Consider the following 17025-nt stretch of genomic DNA (forward strand, 5'->3'; position numbering starts at 1 on the left):
CTGTATCCTTCGCCAGTGACTGCAGAGGAAATGATACACAGAACAATGGTAATGAAGGAATAAATGTTTCATGTGGAAAATGATAAACTAGTCAAGCAAGATGTTTTGTTTGGCATTGCATTGAAATTCTTGAAATTTTTAGAGTTGTATTCATCGAGGTAGACAGAGAGTGTTTCATCAAGCTTCTTTCTAGCTTTCATGTTGCAGATGGCGCAGAGGGTGTCAACTGTTGGCTGATAAATACCTTTGCAGAGTATATCTAGGTGCTTTTAAATTTAGATATAGCACATTTCGGCCCATGAGTCCATGCTGCCCAATTTACCCCCAATTAACTTCGGTACGTTTTGAACGGTGGGAGGAAACCAGAACCCCTGGGGAAAACCTATGCAGTCACAGGGAGAATGTACAAACTCCTTGCAGACAGCATGGGAGTCAAACCCTGGTCCCGATTGTTGGCACTGTAAAAGTGTTGCACTAACCACTACACCAATCATGCCGTTGCTTTGAAGCCATGATATTTGGGTAATAGGAGCGAGGTCAGAAGAGGTTCATAAGGATGAAAGGGTTATCATATGAGGAGTGTTGGTCTGTACTCCTTTGAATTTAGGAGAATGATGGTGGAGCTCATTGAAACATTTTGAATGTTGAAAGACATGGGAAGAGTGCAGTTGTAGAAAGGTTGTTTCGCATGGTGGGAGAATCTAGGACAAGACAGCACAACTTCTGGATTGAAGGGCAACTGCTTTGAACAGAGATTTTCTTCAGCCACTGGCTGATAAGTCTGTGGAATTTGTTGCCATAGGCAATTGTGAAGGCTAGATCATTAGATGTATTTACGGCAGAGATGGATAGGTTCTTGATTCGCCAGGGCTTTGAAGGTTGTGGGGAGAAGGCTTGGCAGTGGAACTAAGTGGGAAAAAGGATCAGCTCATGATTAAATGGCAGGGCAGACTCTTTAGGCTGAATAGCCTATTTCTGCCCCTATATCTTAGGGTGTTTTGGTTTAATTAGTCCTGTTGTGTTTTTGGTCAGTGGTAATCCTCAGGAGGTTGATGTCTGGGTGAACAGTGATGGTAATGGTGGGTAGATAGACCCTCTGTTGGAGGCATTCATTTCTCATTTCAGTGAAATTGGGCTTTCCTTTGTTCATGGTGTTAACGATTATATCTTTTGACAGACATAGACATGATCAAAGAAAATGTAAAAAGGTAACAAACATGCAATTATTGCTTGAAATTCCAAGATATGATTGCAGAATGCTAGACAGTGCCACATATTGTGCATAATGTTTGGCATTTTGTTTTAAAGATCAATATCCCACAGATGATTGTTGAAGTAACTGTAAATGTACATTTATTATTATAGGTCTTTTTTTTAAATCTTGATATCTGATTCAATGTTCTATAAACCGTTGGATAATGTGTTTTTCATAAGTTTTCAAATGACACCCAGCTAAATTAGTGACACATTTGCATCTAAATCCAAATTTGCTCTGACATCATTGACATCATTTATTGCTCAATCCTTTTTCTTTTGCACTAACATAACTGTTCATATGAATTATCTATCCATTTTTGTGCATTTATTCTCTTTTTAATCAAATTAAATATTTAGTATGTAATTGATTTTACTTGTTTTATCCTATTTGTACAATGTGTACGACAATAAACTCATTATCATTTGATGGGAACAATCAATTAAAACTTGCAATTCCATTCTTCATAGCAAGATAGGGATATGACTATCTCAGAGCAACATTGAAATAACTTCTTGTTACGGTTATTAATATTTTTAAACTGACTTATCCAATGGTTTTAATTTGATGTTAATTTGCAAACTTAGATATTGGCGTGAGCCGAGTGACTTATATTTAGCACATTCTTTTTCTTTTGTAGGGATTGTGGGGACATCAAAGTAGGATTAGATCATCTGGTAAGTTTCATGATTATCTCTTCAATATTTCATCTTTTGATATCTGTATTCTAAGTTAACACTTTTGAGCAAGCTTTGAATATCTGAAAGTAGACAATTTCTTAAAGAAGCAGTCTTACTTTTCTTAAGTGCAAGGCATTCACACTTCATGTATCCCTTTATTCCAAGGAAATTAATTTCTTTTGTTATATATTATATCCTTTTGATGTAAAGATGACATTTAAGATGCACCGAAACCCATCTTGTGGTGGGGAACATGTGGGTATAAGAAAGATGACTGTGGCGGTACGCCATTAGGCAGGTGAACCGGCCCCACTTGTCACGCATGCGGCGGGGCAGCCGGCCAAAATGACGCCGTCGGGGGTTTCCTCCCAACCTCGGCACTGGGCTCAGAAGCCCACGCTTGGAGACCCACGTGACGCCCCGGTGACGTCGGGGCCCCCCAGCGCGGTTCTCAGCCAGGTCCGGGCTGGGAGTATAAGACCAGCCAGGCAGCCTGCAATAAATCAGTTTCTTTGCTCACTGAACTCAACCCGTCTGGTTGTGTGATCCTTCACTTAGCAGGGTAGCCACTGCTACAATTGATGACCCTGACAGGTTCAAACATCTTTGAACCCAACATGAATGACCCTTCAATCAACGCTATAGCCATCAAGCTTCCTGACTTCTGAGTTCAGAAGCCGGAGACCTGGTTCAGCCACGCAGAAGTTCAGTTTCACCTCCTCCAGATTTCATCGGATTTGACCAAGTTTTACCATGTGGTCGCCGCCCTGGACCAAACCACCACCAAACGAGTGCTGCACCTCGTTCAGCACTCACCCGCGGAAGATAAGTACGGGACCATCAAGCGGGTGCTCAACATCTCCCTCGGCCTCTCCAGGCGCCAGCGTGCCACTCGGATGCTGAGCCTCGACATCTTAGGGGACAGAACGATCAAGTTGAATGACGAGATGCTTGCGTTCATGGCCGATCACACCAACTGCCCACTCTTCAAGCGCATCTTCCTCAATCATCTGCCTTAAGACATCCGGCCGTTACTGTCCCAGGAGAGCTTTGTCGACCCTAGGAAGGTCACTCAAAAGGCTCAGGAGCTATGGCTCGAATGATTCCCGGAGGGCTCAGCAGTCCAGCAGGTTACGAGTCATGGGCATGAACATGCCAAGCTTTCCTCTAGCGCTGTGGTGGAACATCCGGCCCCTGCAGGGGGCTCAAAGAGCATAGCTAGAAGCAAGTCATCCATTTCAGGCCTCTGCTTCTTCCGCCTGCGCTGAGAAGCCAAGGCTTGGAAGTGTCATCAGGCCTGCTCGTTCCAGGGAATTGAGCAGGCCGGTCGCTGTTAATGGCTGCGGCGGCTGGCCAAGAACACAGCCTCCTCTACCTGTGGGATTCAGTCAGCGGCCGACGCTTCCTCGTTGACACCGGGGCTCAGATCAGTGTCATCCCGGCCACAATCATTGAGTCTTGGAACCGGCCTCGAGGACGTCCCGTCCGTGCAGCCAATTCAACGGAAATCCGGACGTATAGAGACAAGACCATCCACTTCCAGATTGGCCAGTGGAAGTTCTCATGGAGGTTCACCGTTTCGTCCTTTCCAACTGCCATCCTGGGTGTTGATTTCCTCCATGGGCACCTGGTTGACATTCGATGTAGGCGACTGGTAGATGCCCGTACCTTCCAATCTGTTCGCCTCAATGCCTCCCACACAGAGCAGCTGCAGATGGCCATGGTCAGCATGCCCAAGGACAAATTTCAGCGTATCCTGGATGAGTTCCCATCCCTCCTCAAGCCGCAGTTCTCCGCTGCCTCACTATGCCACGGGGTGTTTCATTACATCCCCACCCAAGGCCTGCTGGTCCACGCCAAGGCACACCGGCGTGTCTGCGGACAAGCTCCAGATAGCGAAGGAAGAGGTATCGCATCTGCAGGAGCTGGGGATCATTCGACGCTCCGACAGTCCTTGGGCCTCACCACTCCACCTGGTCCCGAAAGCCTCTGGCGGATGGCGCCTCTGCTGAGATTATCAATGGCTTAACAATGCGATGATACCTGACCATTACCCGATTCCTCACCTCCAGAACTTTACGGCCAACCTTCATGACGCGAGGGTATTCTCCAAGGTCGACCTGGTGCACGGGTATCACCAAATCCCGGTGCACCCTGAGGACATACCCAAAACGGCCATCATCACCCCCTTCGGCTTGTTCGAGTTCCTACGCATGCCGTTCGGGCTCAAGAACGCCACCTAGACCTTCCAGTGCCTTATGGACACAGTGGGCAGGGATTTGAATTTTGTATTCATTTACCTGGACGACATCCTTGTCGCCAGCAGAGACCGACTGGACACAACACAAGTCTCACCTGTGCACCCTCTTCTCCCAACTGGCCGACTTTGGCCTAACGATCAATCCGCCTAAGTGCCAATTCGGGAAAGAGTCCATTCAGTTCCTGGGCCATACCATCACGGCCGAAGGAGCCACACCTGCTGCTACGAAGGTCACTGCAATCAGGGAGTTCCCACGCCCGGACAACCTCAAGGGGCTACAGGAGTTTGCGGGTATGGTCAATTTCTATAACCACTTCATTCCAGGCGCTGCACGCATCATGCAGCCGCTCTTCACCCTCATTGCGGCCAAAGACAAGACACTCTCCTGGACTCCAGGGGGAAGCAGGGCATTATAAGCCACGAAAGATGCCCTCGTGAAGGCTATCCTGCTTGTCCACCCACACACCGACCTGCATATGGCACTCTCCGTCGATGCCTCTGCCACAGCCGTCAGCACCGTCCTGGAGCAGCAGGTGAGCAGACAGTGGAAACCACTGGCATTCTTTAGCCGAGAGCGCAAGTATAGCGCTTTCGATCGTGAGTTGCTGGACATGTACCTGACGGTGCGTCATTTCCACTATTTCTTGGAGGGTAGGCCTTTCACCATGTTTACCGAACACAAACCCCTCACTCAGGCGCTCCCTATGGCAAGAGATCCCTGGTCACCCCACCAACAGCGTCATCTCTCCTTCGTGTTGGAGTTCACCACCGACATTCAGCACAAGGCAGAGAAAGACAACGTGGTCGCCGGCGCACTCTCACGACCAGCCATTTGGGTGCTGACACCCAGCCTCAACTTTGACCAGCTCGCCCAGGACCAGAAGTCCGACGAGGAGACGCGGGCCTTCAGGACTGCCATCACGGGCCTGCGGTTCCAGGACCTCCCGACTCCTCATGGTGAGGGCACTGTCCTGTGCGATGTCTCCATGGGCACCTTGTGACCAGTGGTTCCCCAGCAGCAGTGGTGCAGGCAAGTCTTCCACCATATCCATGACCTTTCCCACCATTCCATCAAGTCCATGGTCCGTATGTTGGCAGAACGTTTCATCTGGCACGGGCTTCAGAAGCAGATTGTGGACTGGGCCAGAACCTGCATCCATTGCCACAGTACACAGGCACACTGGAACACCCATACAAGATGTCGAACACGTCCGGGAACGGTTCAGCCACATACATGTGGACATCGTCGGACCCTTGCCCGTTTCCCGAGGTAACCGTTACCTTTTCACAGTGGTAAACCGCACCACTCGTTGGCCCGAGGCGTGCCAGATGCCTCCACGGACTCCTGCTCCCGAGCACTTTTGAACGGTTAGGTTGCCCGGTTCGGCGTCCCGAACCACCTCACCAGTGATCAGGGCGCCCAGTTCACCTATGCACTCTGGGCACAGCTCGCCAACAGGCTGAAGATTGAGCCACATCACACCACGGCCTATCACCCACAGGCCAATGGGCTAGTCAAGCGATTGCACCGCCACCTTAAGTCGGCACTTATGGCCCGCCTCACCGGCCCTGACTGGGTGGATGAGCTGCCTTGGGTGCTCCTGGACACCCAAAGAAGACCTAAAGGCGTCATCAGCTGAGCTGGTCTACAATACACCGCTAGCCCTACCCGGTGAGTTTGTCAACACACCTCACAACCCCCAGTGGTCACCGCACCGTCTACTTCCCTGCCTCTGGACCCAGTTGGACTCCTTCACACCCCCACCACTGCCCAGACATGGCACATGGGCCTCTTACGTCCCCAGCGAGCTGTACTCTGCAGAGTACGTTTTTGTCAGCACCTCTACAAAGACCATACAAAGGGCTGTACAAAGTTGTCCAGTGTTCAGAATCCACTTTCACACTGGACATCGGTGGTAAGAGGGAACTGTTTATGGTGGACAGGTTAAAGCCAGCCCACCTCGATCCCACTGAACCAGTTGTTGTGGCCCAACCCAAGAAGTGAGGCCGCCCGGCAATAAAGGACATTGGCGCCGGTTCTGGGGGAACTGTGTGGTGCTACGCCATTACGTAGGCGAACCGGCCCTGCTTGTCACACACGCGGTGGGGCAGCCGGCCAAAATGGTGCCATCGGGGGTTTCCTCCCGACCTCGGCACCGGGCTCAGAAGCCTGCTCTTGGGGACCCTCGTGACGCCCCGGTGTCGTCGGGGCCCCCCCAGCGCGGTTCTCAGCCAGGTCCGGGCTGGGAGTATAAGACCAGCCAGGCAGTCTGCAATAAATCAGTTTTTTGCTCACTGAACTCAACTTGTCCGGTTGTGCGATCCTTCAGTTAACATTGGAGTCGCCGCTACAACTATATATTTAGTGATTTTTTTTTTCTTGTCATCTTTGTTACAATAACTGCTAACTGCTTTATGTGCGTGCACACACACACAGTGTGAATGTATATAAATCTGCTTCAATATTTTAATGATTTCAAATACATTTTTTAATGGTGTACCAGAGAATCCACAGCCACCTTTGTGACATCAGCAACATGAGGCACATGTGCCAGGGTGTTCCAACCATACTGACCATAAGTCAATCCTGCAGGTGAGCCACAATGATGTCTCCTCTCGTGACTGGTTGAATATCTTCTGTGCAAAAACATTATGTGACACAAAAGAAAGTCCCGTGTTGCCCTGAAGAGCATGCAAGGAGAATCCTATCCAGGGTGAACCCATGCAAAATTGGTCCTGTCAGCGTATCTGGTCAAGTGTTGAATGTCGGTGTAGTCCAGCACATGGAAGTCTTAACTGATATTTTCAACATCTCACAGCAGCAGTTCACTCACCCACAGGATTCAAGGCATCTCAGTGCCCAAGAGAGCGACAGTAATTGGACGAAATTACTACTGCTCAGTGGTACTGACCTAAACAATCATGAAATGCTTTGACCAACTAGTAATGGAATGCATTAAATCTCACCTTCCAGCAACAGTTTGCTGACTGTCCAAACTGGTCCACAAATTTTGCTATGGCCTTGATCTTCCACTCTGTTTTGACCCACCTAGAGAATGATGCCTCATTGCCAGGCTGTTATTCATTGACGTTCAATGTTCAACGCAATCATACGTCAAAGATTGGTGGATAAACTGTCCTCATTGGGACTCAACACTTCTCTCTGTAAGTGGATCCTGGAATCCATGACCAAAAGATCACAGTCATTTTGGGTTGGCAGTAAAATCACAAATCCCATTTACCCACCACTGTTGATGTGGCTGACTCATGACTGCACTGTCAGATTCAGTTCAAACTGAATCATCAAACTTGGGGTGGTACAACAGTAGTTGGCATCATCGACAACAGTGATGAGTTGGCAGACAGAGAGGAAGTTGGGGGGCTTGTCAAATGGTGCGAGAACAACAACTTGAGTCTCAGCGAGGACAAGGGAAAACAGATGATAGTGGCATAAGGAGGATGGAGATTGACCACTACGCATCAATAGTACCAGGGTGGAGAGCACTAAGTGCATTTCATGAATATACCTCTCCTGAACCCGTTCCATATCCTCACTGGTCAGGAGGCCCAGCAGCACCTCCTCTTCCTGAGGAGATGACGAGGGAAAGGCACCGCCTCCAATTTGACAAAATTTTATTGGATCACACTTCAACGTGCCCTATATGGCAGCATTATTGTGTGGTACAATAACTGGAAAGTCAATAGAGAGGATCATTTAAATGACTGAAGATCACTGGGATCTCCCTTTCCTCTATTGGCGACATTATCCTGAGCTCAAAGAATTATTGAGAATCCTTACCATCCAACACAGAGTACCATCAGGAAGGAGGTACAGCAGGACTGCCAGGCTGAGAAGTAGCTTCTTCCTGGCATCTATGAGATTGATGAATGGTATCCTTGGGTCTCTTATAAATGAAATGAGTTCATTCTCCAAAATATTCATACATCTTTATATTATGTTTTTATGTATTTACATAATTATTATATGCTGTGTATTATGCATGCATCTTGTGATCTGGAGAAATGCTGTTCATCTGGATGTGTATAGAGAGCCAGATGATAATAAACTTGAATTTGAAGCTAGTTCTGCCATTTGTAGAGTAGAATGTACGTTCTTGCATTGGTCTTTTGAACTCTTTCGTAAATTGGGCATTTGAAACCTGGGATGTCCTGTAATCAACTGGTTTGATATACTTATTTTATTTCCATTGTATTTAACATAGCGAAGATGCTGATCTCCAATTTCACATCATTCCTTTTTGACATGATTCCACTTTCCTTCATTGTTTGCTGGCAGCCCCATTACCCTGTTTTGGGTAATTATGCGGCAAATTGTTGTGCTTACTTTTACCACTGATAATATTTTGATCTACCGGTAATTATAATTTTGTTTATTTAACTTTTTTTTAACCAGATAGATATAGATTTCCACATTATGAAGAGGCCCTTTCTTCCTTTGGAATGTATCTTCTGTCTTTCATGGTTTATTGTAATTAATACTATGATCTGGATGAGGGGATTGGATGTAATATCTCCAAATTTGCAGATGACACTAAGCTAGGAGGGGTTGCGTGCACGAAAGAGGGGGTCAGGAAGCTCCAGTGTGATTTGGATAAATTGAGGGACTGGGCAGATACATGGCAAATGCACTACAATGTGGATAAATGTGAGGTTATCCACTTTGGTAATACAAACCGGAGGGCAGATTACTATTTGAATGGCAATAGATTAAGAGATGGGGAAGTGCAGAGAGACCTAGGGGTACTTGTACATCAGTCTCTGAAGGCGAGCATGCAGGTACAGCAGGCGGTTAAAAAGGCAAATGGTATGTTGGCCTTCATATCAAGAGGGTTTGAGTATAGGAACAAGGATACCTTACTGCAGCTGTACAGGGCCTTGGTGAGACCCCACCTGGAGTATTGTGTGCAGTTTTGGTCACCTTTTCTAAGGAAGGATGTTCTCGCAATGGAGGGAGTGCAGAGGCAATTCACCAGGCTGATACCTGGAATGGCAGGAATGACTTATGAGGAAAGATTGCGCAAATTGGGATTGTACTTGCTGGAGTTTAGAAGATTGAGAGGGGATCTCATAGAGACATATAAAATTCTGGCAGGACTGGACAGAATGGATGCAGATGGGATGTTTCCAATGATGGGAAAATCCAGAACCCAGGGCCATGGTTTGAGGATAATAGGCAAACCATTTAGGACCGAGATGAGGAGGAATTTCTTTACCCAGAGGGTGGTGAATCTGTGGAATTCATTGCCACAGAGGGCAGTAGAGGCAGGTTCATTAAATATATTTAAGAGGGAATTAGATATATTTCTTCAGTATAAGGGTATTAAAGGTTACGGAGAGAATGTGAGGACGGGTTACTGAACTTTAAGATCAGCCATGATCTCGCTGAATGGAGGAGCAGGCTCGAAGGGTCGAATGACCTACTCCTGCTCCTATCTTCTATGTTTCTATGTTAAAATTAGCTGAAGTTGCTCATGTTGTGTTCAGAAGTAATTTAGCTCAGGGGTTGTGATCAAAAACAATAGACAAATAGGATCAAACTGAGTCAAAATGGAGTTTCTGGGAAAGAAAGAAAATAAAAAAAAGTGTTCTGTCCATCAAGCCAGAAAATAAGCTGTATTTTTAGAAAATGTATGTCAATCCTCCGTCGTCAGGCTCTTGAAAATTAACACTACTTGTCCTATGAAATGAGGTTCTGATCAGAGATGACCAAATGGTAGTTTTAGATTAAGAAGATAGAAGGCAAATTCATAAATGACCTTTCAAAGCAATTGGCCAAGTACTTGAGTGTTATGGACAAAATGAGCAATGAATTAGAGTACTCTCAAAAAATCAGCTCAGGAATAATGGTCAGTACAGTCTTTGCTGTTGGTTTCTGTGATTACACAAGAAAACAATTTTTTTTCAAAAGTTTGATTCCTGAAAAAATAATTGGGATTATGATAGACAACGTCAAGTTGAACACAAAAATAATTTCAGATTTGCTGTATCTCGTAGGAAATTGGAGAAATATTAAATGAACTTTTATTGAATTTTGCCTGTTTAATCACATCATGATGCTGACATATTGCATTAGTTCAACTGACGAAAAAATGTTTTGTCGCTGATTTTCATTTGTACTCAGCATCTCATGCTTCTCGTGTCAGTATTCAACAATAGTCGACCAGCATTGATGGATTCCAGTTGCCCTGATACCGTTTTTCCATGGCTGCAATGTCCTGGTGAATTCTTTCACCATATTTGTCACTGACTGCACCAAAATCAGCAAGGAATTAGTCTGAGTGCAGGGAATGAATTTTCAATGACATGTTGCATTTCATGGTTTTGTATGCTTGAAGTAGACTTAAAATAGGATAGGAAATAACAACGATAGGTTATAGCTAAGAAGTTTTAAGGAGATTTTCGTGATCAGCCCCCCAAAATCCATAAAATAGACCCAAAAATATTCAGTCAGCAAAATCTTTGTTGTCCAGTATCATGGATAAAACAGTTGATCCAGAGGAGATGCAAATGTTCTCAGTACCGATGACCCTTGTCCAGTTATCCAGTGTTATTTGTTTCTAATAAATAATGAACTCAGAATGTGATTTTTGTGTTCTAATTTGATACTGTATGGGTTTGGGCACATCAGAAGGTTTATAAAACATAAACAATGCATAAAGACTAGCAGTCACTGTTTTGATTTGTGAGCTTAATGATGTTTCAAGCTGCCTTTTAAATTGTTCATTCATTCTGCAGCGAGAGAATGTATATTTTCCCATTAGACGAATATTAAACAATTGAATATCAAAAAGGGCAGGGGTGTCACGTGATGGTGTAGGGAGAAGACGTGGAAAGACACCTTCCCCGGCAGAATTCTTAAAAACCTGACTTTTAAAGTTTTTATAACTTTTTAGAAAATATTGGATATACAGTTGATATACTCTAGAAAGCAACTATGAGGAATATAAAAGCGCAAGCAGTAAAAACATCGACTTCCAAACAGTTACCAAGTACAGAAGAACTTGGGCCTACCTTTGAAATGGAGCCTGCGGTGTCAATTCCTGCTCACCCAAGACTGCAACAGCACTCCTTGGGTAAGACACATTTGACTCCGGTGCTGACTCCGTACAGCGTTGCGGAAGATGGTGCCAGCACCCAACATCGTCGTCCACCGGACCTGGAAGGAGCAACTGCACATGTGCAAAACTTTGCGCATGCGTTTTATATTGAGTGCGGGCCAGGCTTCGGGGAGCTCTCTCGGCCCAGTGATCCTGGGCTAACAGGAGGAGGGATCCAAACTTGCAGTCGGGCTGAAATGCCTTCAACATCAATGGAGGAAAAAGAAGGTGATATTGGAGGACTGGAAGAAGAAGAAATTTACCAAGGTATGGAGGAGGAAGAAACTGTGATATACAAGGGTAGGCCCATAGCAAAACATAATTTAACAAAGTTGAAATCTGACGCTTATTGCTCAGATTCCATACAAATTGATATATCTAAACAGATAGAAAATTTGGCAACTCAGATGGGTCAAGGTTTTTCATATATGAAGGAACAACTTACTGATATGAAGGGAGAGATATCATCTATTAAGATGGATGTGGCAAAGTGTGTGAAATTGGTGGATAAGGTACAAGATAAATTTAAGAAGATTGAAGAAGATTTTCATGACTGTAAGGAGGATGTGGAACAATGTAAAGAAAAGATGGGTCAGATGGAGGATTCATTTCATGGTAGGGAAATTCAGAGAAATGATTTATTGAAGAAAATCGATGCATTGGAGAATCAAAGTCAAAGGAGTAATGTTAAGATTGTTGGTCACCTGGAAGATTTTGAGGGTCCGGACCCAGTTCAATTTTTCCAGAAGTGGATCCCAGAAGTTTTGGGGAAAGAATATTTCCCAAATAGTTTGGAATTGGATAGAGCTCAACGAGCGATAAGAAGGAAGCCTCTTCCAGATCAAACTCCACACTCTATCCTGATGAGATGTTTACGCTATCAAGATAGAGAATTGATTTTAAGAGTTGCAGTTCAAAATGCGAGAAGTAATCAAGGCCCCCTGGTAATTAAGAATAATAGAGTTTTCGTTTATGCTGATTTGAGTCAAGTTGTTATTAAACGATGTAAAGAATTTAATTCTGCCAAAGCTGTTTTGTGGAAGAAAGGATATAATTTTTTTTTGCTATCCTGCTGTCCTTAGAGTTTTTTATGGAGACTTTCAATCTCAGTTCTTCAATGATGATGCTGAAACTCTTACATTTTCTAATTCTTTACCGGATAATAAGCAGATGAAAAGTCAGGAAAGTTTTTTTTCAACAGCCTGCACCAGTCCAGAAAGAGAAGAATGGAGTGTGAGAGAAGTTGTTGGCCACTTTGTGGCATTGGTCACTCCCACATAATTGAGGGAGGTAATACTGCAGTACAGTATTTTTTCTTTTTTTGCATTTTTTTTGTATATGGGGCTTTTTTCTTTTTCTTTTGAGGAGATTTTCTAGCTGTCTTTGTGTGGTTGCCATGGAGAAGAGTTCCATCACGTATGGTTAGGTGGTCTTCAAAATGAATTGCAATGATGGCTAATTTAAATTTTGCTACTTTTAATGTTAACGGGCTTAATAATACGATTATGAGAAAAAGAGTATTGGCGTATATTAAAAAGTTGAAGGTTGATGATCCCTTTTTGCAAGAAACACATTTGACTGAGAAGGAACATCAGAAATTGAAAAGAGATTGGGTTGATCAAGTTATAGCGTCTTCATTTAATTCAAAAGCAAGAGGTGTAGCTATTTTGATTAATAAAAAGTAATCTTTTAAATTGGAATCAGTTATTGAGTCAGTTGGTAGACTTTTAGTTGTTAATTGTAAATTTTTTTCTGAATCTTGGACTTTAATTAATATTTATGTTCCTAATAATTCTCAAAGATACACTACACTTAAAATCACCAATGCCTGAAGAGGGCGCACAAAATCAGTGAACCAGTGCGGACTCGAAAGGCCAACATGGCCTGTTTCCGCTCCGTAAATGGTTATATGGTTAATATAGAGGATGAGAAATTTATGTTGGATGAATTATGGAAGGAGGTGATTTTAATTGTTGTTTGGATTCATTACTAGATAAATCTCCAAAGTAGTAGTTAGGACTAAAATGGCTAAACAGTTGACAGCATGAATAAAAGATATGAATTTAGTAGATATACGGAGGAGATTAAATCCTAAAGAGAAAGATTTTTTGTTTTATTCATTTCAACATGATTCTTATTCTAGAATAGATTTATCTTTGGTATCAGCACATTTGCAGGGTCATGTATTGAAGGCTGAATATAAGAGTAAAATTTTGTCTGATCATTCTTTGTTATTAATAACATGTACAGTTTCAGAGAGAATTGATAATACATATCGATGGAGATTTAATTTGTTGTTGAAAAATGTAGAATTTTGTAATTTTATAAGAGATCAAATATAATTGTTTTTGAAAATAAATATGGTCTCAGTTAACAGTAAATTTGTTTTATGGATGCTTTGAAAGCATATTTGAGGGGACAAATTATTAGTATTACTGTTAAAATTAAGAAACAACATGTAGCTGATGTAATTAAATTAGAGAAGGAGATAGAGACATTAGAAAAAGATTTACAGCAGAATTCAATGGAGGTTTAGAAAATATGTTTAACTAATATGAAATTACGATACAATTCATTACAAACTTATAAGTTTGAGAAGTTATTACAGAGAACTAGAGAAAAGTATTATGAATTAGAGGAAAGGGCTCATAAAGTTTTAGCTTTGCAGTTAAAAATCAAACAAGTCTCAACAACAATAAATACTATTAGTGATGATTCAATGATGGCACATAAACCTCAGGAGATGAATGATGTGTTTAGGGAATTTTGTAAAAAATTATATACCTCTGGAGGATGATGTTAAAATTGAAATTTTTTAAATCTGATCTGGATTTTCCTTTTTTGAGTGGTAAGGATGTTAAAGATTTGGATGCTCCTTTTACTGCTAAATAAGTAATAGACACACTTTGATCCATGCCAAATGGGAAGTCTTCAGGAGACAATAGTTTTACTTCTGAATTTTATAAAAATTTCAGGACTTACTAATTCCATTATTGATGGAAGTATTGAAACAGGCGATGGTGTTTATTCTTTTCCGGACTCTTTTTCTCAAGCAATTATTATAGTTATTCTTAAGAAAGATAGGGATCCATTGAAAGTTGGGTCTTATAGACCAATTTCATTACCTAATGTTGATTATAAAGTTGTAACAAAGGTTCTAGCTAATAGATTGGCTAAATATTTACCAGATTTAATTCATTTAGATCAGGTGGGTTTTGTTAAAAATCATTATTCAGCAGATAATATTGTGAAGTTGATTTATTTGATTAGCACTTCTCGGGAGGGATCCAACCTACCAATAGTCTTTCCTTTGGATGCAGAAAAGGCCTTTGATAGAGTAGAGTGGAGTTTTTTATTTAAAGTTTTAGAAAAATGTAATTTGGCCCAATTTTTATTGTTGGATTAAGGCTTTATCTAGAAATCCTACTGCGAGAGTGGTGACAAATAGACAGTTATATTTACCTTTTATGTTGACAAGATCAACTAGACAAGGCTGTCCTTTGTTACCAGCTCTATTTGCATTAGTTATTGAACCTTTGGCTCAGATGTTTAGACAAGATAGTAATATTAAGCGTATTAAGGTGAAATCTGATGAATTTTAAATTTCAGATGATGTTTTGATATATTTAACAAAACCTCAGAATTCTTTGAAGTGTGTACATGACAGATTGGAATAGTATGGTGAGATAGCAGATTATAAAATCAATTGAGAAAAGAGTGAGATTATGTCATTGGCCAAAACAGATTATTCTTCTTGTAAGCATGTTGAGATAAGATTAAGTACTTAGGTGTTAAGGTAGATAGTAATTATTGCCATTTATATGAATTAAATTATTTACTGTTATTGTCTAAAATTAAACATGATTTGAATCGGTAGAAAGATTTACTGATTACATTAATAGGAAGAGTTAATTGTATTAAAATAAACATTTTTCCTCAAATTCAGTATTTATTTCAATCTATTCCTTGTAAGATTCCTCAAAATTTTTTTAAGGATTGGAATGCTTAGGTGAGGAAATTTTTATGGAAGGATAAAATGGTAAGGGTATCTTTACAAAAATTAACTTGGAAATATGAATCAGGAGGTTTGCAACTCCCTAATTTTCAAAATTATTATGATGCAACGCAATTGAAATTTATTTATAGGATGTTTGAAACGGACAGACCTTTGATATGGTCTAATATTGAGTTATCTCAAATTGGTGAGAAGAGGATGGATCAGTTAGATGGAATTCGAAGTTATTGACTAGTTATAATGTACCTGTTTTGAAACACTTAATAGATTTATGGTATAAAAAAAATGAAGTTAGAGTTACTCAAGGTAAGATTTCAGACAAAACTCCTTTGTATTAAATAAACTTTTCCCATTTACACTTAATAATCAGCTTTTGAAGTTATGGGATCAAAAGGGTATTAAATTTGTGCAAGATTGTTATGAAGCAGGATATTTTCTTTTCAAAGAATGAAAGAGAAATATGATATATTTTCAAATACTCTTTTTTACTTATTATCAAATTCAAGCTTTATTGTTAGATAATTTTGGACATACTTTACGGTTACCTAGATGGTCTAAGTTTGAAATTTTACTTTCTGAGAGTGGTAAGAAAGGATTTATAACTGAGATGTATGCTTTATTACAGAATAAAATGCCTAAGTTGGATTTACATAATGCTAGATTGAAATGGGAGAAAGATTTAAGTATACTTACTCCTCAGGATGATTGGGTGAATTTATATAGGGATAGTATGACTAAAATTATAAATGTAAGGTATCAATTAGTTCATTATAATTTTATTCATCAATTATATTTAACTCCAGAAAAATTAAGGAGATACAATTTTATTTCTTCAGATTTATGTTTTAGATGTCATAAGGACATAGGTTCTTTTTTACATTCGACTTGGCTATGTGAAACAGTAAAACCTTTTTGGAATAGACGTAAGGACTTTTAGAAGTTATATTGAAAGTGAAATTTTCATTAGATTCTTTAGTATTTTTGTTATGTAATATTAAGAGGTTGAGTTTAGATTTAAGATTAAATAGATTCCAAATTGCATTTTTGAGATTGCCATTAGCTGTAGCAAGAAAACGTTTGGCAATTACTTGGAAAAATTAGACTGATTTGAGTATTCAGAGATGATATACGAAATTGAGGTCTTGTATTCCATTGGAGAAGATAACATGTAATTTGTGTGATAATTTTTTTATTGTAAAACTTGGAGCTCTTATTTGAATTATATGGGTTTGAGTTTTTGAACCCCCTGGCCACACAGTAGTAGTGTTACTTCAGTCCATGGTAATTAATTGATGAATTCTGTTGTTATGGTGATCTCCTCTTTCTTTTTCTTCCCTTTTCTTTTTTCTTTTCCTGGGGTAGGTTAGTGGGGGATGGGTTTGGGTGGGTGGGTTAGGGAGGGGGGTGGGGGTTTTAGGGCATTAGTTTATTGAAAATATCATGTATGTATTTTTTGAATTGTTTTTAAGTCTATTCATTAATTGTATGATTTAATAAATAAAATATTTTTTTAAATATCAAAAAAGAATATTTTATTGGGACATGAATATAATTTAATGAATACAATGTACTGCTCTAGTTTTGGTTATCTTTTGCTGGTTATTCCCCTTTATTTTCTTTCCCATTTTATCTAATTGGCTTTACATCCTAATTAAGGTTAGGTGTTCAAAGTGTGGTGATCCAATAACAGGAAAGTA

At 41.2% G+C, this 17025-nt stretch overlaps 1 protein-coding gene across 2 annotated transcripts in view; it reads left to right on the forward strand.

Moving 5' to 3' along the window:
- rsrc1 (arginine/serine-rich coiled-coil 1) overlaps nucleotides 1–17025 on the forward strand; it is a 362698-nt gene that overhangs the window by 138834 nt on the left and 206839 nt on the right. For both annotated transcript variants that reach the window (XM_069896751.1, XM_069896752.1), the window contains one exon: nucleotides 1896–1932. In XM_069896751.1, coding sequence (XP_069752852.1) covers nucleotides 1896–1932 — 37 coding nt within the window. The remainder of the gene's footprint in view (nucleotides 1–1895; nucleotides 1933–17025) is intronic.

This window comes from Narcine bancroftii, chromosome 9 (assembly GCF_036971445.1).
Source record: "Narcine bancroftii isolate sNarBan1 chromosome 9, sNarBan1.hap1, whole genome shotgun sequence".
In the NCBI taxonomy this organism is placed as follows: domain Eukaryota; kingdom Metazoa; phylum Chordata; class Chondrichthyes; order Torpediniformes; family Narcinidae; genus Narcine; species Narcine bancroftii.